At 38.2% G+C, this 4,639-nt stretch overlaps 1 protein-coding gene across 6 annotated transcripts in view; it reads right to left on the reverse strand.

Moving 5' to 3' along the window:
* PTPRM (protein tyrosine phosphatase receptor type M) overlaps window positions 1-4,639 on the reverse strand; it is a 707,951-nt gene that overhangs the window by 58,859 nt on the left and 644,453 nt on the right. For all 6 annotated transcript variants that reach the window (XM_045290818.1, XM_045290817.1, XM_045290815.1 and 3 more), the window contains one exon: window positions 2,335-2,432. In XM_045290818.1, the coding sequence (XP_045146753.1) occupies window positions 2,335-2,432 (98 nt within the window). The remainder of the gene's footprint in view (window positions 1-2,334; window positions 2,433-4,639) is intronic.

A 4,639-nucleotide genomic window follows, 5' to 3' on the forward strand; every position in this document is an offset into this window, starting at 1 on the left:
GGTGTGCTTCTTCCATGTGGGCTTTGTTGCTTCTGAGCTAGATGGCCGCTTGTTTACCTTCAAGCCTTTAAGACCCCAGACGCTATACCTTTTGATAGATTGGTACCATCAGCTTTCTTCACAAGAATGCTTTTCTTTTCAAGGTAACTGATCTTAAAAAACTTAAACACCAAACTCTCTGCCATCAATTCTATCTCATAGTGACCCTGTCAAAAAACAAAACAAAACAAAACAAAACCCCCAAACCAAACCAATACTCCCTGCAACAGACCTCATAGGACAGAGCAGACCTGCCCTTGTGGGTTTCTGAGACTGTTCAGGGAGTAGAAAGTCTCACCTCTCTCCACTGGATTGGCTGCTGATTTGAACTGCTGGCCTTGTGATTAGCAGCCCAGCTCAGAACTACTATGCCACAAGGGTTCCTAAGCTCCTATCGCTTGTATAGGAATACCTCGGTGGGTTTCCAAGACTGTACATCTTTACAAGAGTACAAAGCCTCATCTTTATCCTGTTGGATTCAAACTGCTGACCTTGTGATAACAGCGCAATGGATTTACCTATCCTGGATATCCTATCCAGGACAACATACCCCTAAACCAAACCAAACGAAAAACCACACCACCACAGCAAAAAACACAACTCAACGCAAAACAACAACAAAACCCCTAAGGACGATCACATAATAAACCAGAGAAAATCTCAGTAGACAAGAAACCAGGAATATTAAGAACTAGAATAACTTTAAAATGGGTGTAAAGGGAGATTAAATGATAAGGTGTTAGATTTTAACCTAACTGAATCTTCTACAACAATCTACTTTCCATTGCCTTGTGTATGATTGCAAAACTATTCAAATCCCCAGGGAATAAACTGGAGGCTTATTCCACGTGTATTTCCCCTTGTTTCTTACCATCATGTGATGTAGGTGCGTGTAGGCATTCAACACATTTTGGAAAATGATTCAGAGGCAGTCAACACATTTTGGAAAATGATTCTGAATTGAGTATTGATTTCAGGGGGGCGAACACAAGTAAATGAAATTGGGGGTAACTTTAGCTTATCAGTTTCTTTAGTTAACTTCCTCTTAAAATACTCAGTGCCAAGGAGTCATTTCTGACTCAACAATGCTCCCGAACAAAACAGAACTGCTCCGCAGGGTATCCCAAGGTGGTATAGGTATGAGGGGGATTAAAAGAGTTTGTGGCCAAATGAAATGGAAAGATAATGAAAATGTTCTATGAACTTTAAAAAGCTCATATATGTGTGTGTGTGTGTGTGTGTGTGTGTGTGTGTGTGTGTATGTATCTTAGGTATTTTAGAAACACGAGGGTTTCACTAGCATCGGTATTTATTTAGTCCTTGCCATTAGGTAGTGACTTTTCTCCCTAGGTGACACATAATTTTGACAAGAAAATTATGAAACAGGTACTTTTATTTCTCCACTCTACTAGAAGATCTCTTAGAAGAGAGACTCTGAAGCTGTGGCCATGCTGGTCATGGAGTGAGGAGCGACAGGTGCCAGACTCTTAGCCAGGTCATACATTCCTGTGCACTGTCTCCCTCCCAGAGAATCGTCTCTCCTTATCTGAGCACTTTACTGGTATTTCTTTCATTGTGTAGAAAAAAAAATTACATTTTAATGCAATCTGATTTGTTAATTGTTTTCTTAATGCATTGGGCTTTTGGTTGCTCGAGTTGCATATAACACGAAACGGGACCCTGTAAAGGAAAACAAATGCGCCCCTTGTGTTTTCATAATTTAACATTTCATTTTGGAAATAATCCCATAGCATGCCAACACGGAGATTATAACACTTGAAGAGTTTCCTGATTGATTGGGGAACAACCCTTACAGAGCATTAATACAGATTAAGTAATATAAGACCTTGCAAAACTGAGGCACAGGCAAGTAAAAACTAAGCAGAGAAGACGCTGGAATTCTAACCTAATGATTTACTACAGTGAAGCACACTGCCTGTTGAGTTCAATTTTTGAGTGAAGAATATAGTCAAACCCAAGGGAGCATCAATGAGTTTTGACATGCCGCAAGCGTTTATGCTTAGATGTGCTTTAGTGTGCTCAATATAGCCAGCTAAGAACTGCTTTTAAATCTTGAGTGCCTTTCCTGTCTGTTGCTATCGCAACAAATGAAAGCAATGCAGGCTATGTTTACTGATAATTTATAAGCAAGTGCAGAAGTGCAATTGGAGGCCCTGTAATAGTTAATGTTGTATGGAGTATATCTAATACTTCCCAAACTAAGCTCAGGCCTTACTTTATATTACAAATTGAACAACACAGAAAATGGTAATGTACAGGATACATCTGACTTACTCTTCCAACTTCCACAAGATTGGTCACCATAATTATGCTTGCAGTGTTTTCATGCCACACCATCCTCCAGAAATCGTAGATGGTCTCTTGCATTGGTCCTGGAGCAAAACGTAAGCAGTCAGTTTTCAAAAGGAACATTTCTAGGTTGAGCACATAATTCTATATAGTCACATGCCATTTTTTTACTGTGCAGATGGGCAAATGCAAAAAGGTACTTTTCTGTTAAAAAAGAGTCTACAGAAAAATCATATTTTTCATTCATGGTTGAATTTTCTTCATGCATAAAGCCTATCTGCATTTGAGTTGTTTCTTTTCACTTTTAAACTACTACCATGAAAGATAGTTATTTCTCCATCATTTAGCTATTTATCTCTGTAATACTCAAGAGTGAAATAAAAAAAAAAAGATAACATTACTCTTCCTGCTAACAACTGCCAGATATCCAGGAAAATGGTATATAGAATGAAATGAGCCTGTATAGGAAAAATGGCCTTTTCTGGCTTCTAATATTTTGCTTATTCTATGCTGTCTGTCAAATTAATTTTCTTTTTTGCTTGACTTTCTAAAATGAGTGAGAAGCTAAGAATTTCAAGCGGTTGAACTTCCTCGCACAGAATATGATGATTCCTGGTAGGGCACGATCAGGCGTCTACTCCTTACACTCTTGGGATCTCAACATTAAAAAGCTATTTCTTATCAGCAGGGGAAAGGGGAAATATGCATTACGAAATGCCAGTGCTTCAGTTACATTCAGGTATAGAAACTTGGACTTTTAAATGGATTTTTTTTCCAGACTGAAAAATAAAACTTTAATTTGTGCCTGTGCAGACTTGGCTGTAACACTATATATGAACATAAGACAGTAAGAAATGTGAGTCTGAGGGGAGGTCAACAAGGATTGCTGGAAAATCATAGAAACCTTTATTTTAGAAAAACACACCAAAAGTGTTTCTTGACCTCCCCTAATTCTAGACATTCTTGAAAGTGGCATTTCCTTCCATCTTTCTAGCCCTGCCCCATAATTATGTGCTCTTTGATTTATACCACGTACAAATGAGTTCTTGTAGTTGTTTTCCTTTTACATATATTTTTTTAGGGGGTGGAGAGAAGACAAAAAGAAGATGGAAGGGGCAAGATCAAGGTTTAAGGGTAGATAGGCTAAGTCTTCACAATGAAATTCTCATAGGACTACTTTCGCTAACCTTGAAGTGCATGATTGAGATGGGAAATTCCACAGCACAACTTTCTTGGCCTTTTTCTCACTTATGCAATTTCAATTAAAAAATTAAAAAACAACTCCTTCCATGTTCTTATTGTGTCCTTCAAGAAAACTTATCAATATCAAACCTTTAATCCCCTCACGCAGTCTCATAATCTGAGTCTGACCTCTCTGCCTTGAATTTAACTGGCTGATTAGATCTTTTGGAAGCCACAATCTTAATTGGAACGCCCAACCCCTGTTGCAAACACTGTGATGAGACCTGTAGTTGTTAAAGGCTGCTCACTTGTCTCTGACTCAGAGTCGCCCTATGTAGAACAGAATGAAACGTGGCCTGGTGCTGTACCAACATCCCTAGGTTTGACTCTTGTTGTAACCGCTCTATCAATCCGTGTCTTTGAGGCTCTTCCTCGTTCTCACTGACTCTGTATTTTACTAAGCATGATGTCTTTCTCCAGGTTCCTCCTGATGACATGTCCTAATTACGTGACATCTTAGGTATACTTCTTCCAACCCAGATTTTTTGTTCTGTTGTCAGTGTATGGCATATTTAATATTTTCCACCATAATTCAAAGTCACTAATTCTTCTTCAGTCTCCTTTATTCACTTTCTACATTTTGCAAGTCTTCCAAATGGCATCTTTAAAGAGATTTTCTGCAAACATTTTTTGCTAAGTAAAGCTATAATTAATTATTGAGAGAGCTTGTCTTCAGGCATCACAGAAAAATGTTCAAGCACTTATTGTTTGGAAACAACCCCAGCATGTATGAACTGGAACCCCAGTAGCCATATTTCTGGACTTACTTTTGTATGTGCTAGAAACACAATTTCAGAGGCCTGTCGAGTTATACGGCATATGAACAAACATACAAATGTTCAGGATGTATGCTGGGATCAGAAATTAACTGCAGTATCTTGACATTATAGGTTCCTGGATTATGAGCTCAAATATTTGAATTTGAGATTTGCCTCTGTCTTTATTTATTTATTTTTTTTCTTTTTTAACATTTTATTAGGGGCTCATACAACTGTTATCCCAATCCATACACACATCAATTGTGTAAAGCACATTTGTACATCGTTTC

The sequence above is a fragment of the Echinops telfairi genome, unplaced genomic scaffold (assembly GCF_000313985.2).
Source record: "Echinops telfairi isolate 266 unplaced genomic scaffold, ASM31398v2 ScPeMD7_57;HRSCAF=196, whole genome shotgun sequence".
In the NCBI taxonomy this organism is placed as follows: domain Eukaryota; kingdom Metazoa; phylum Chordata; class Mammalia; order Afrosoricida; family Tenrecidae; genus Echinops; species Echinops telfairi.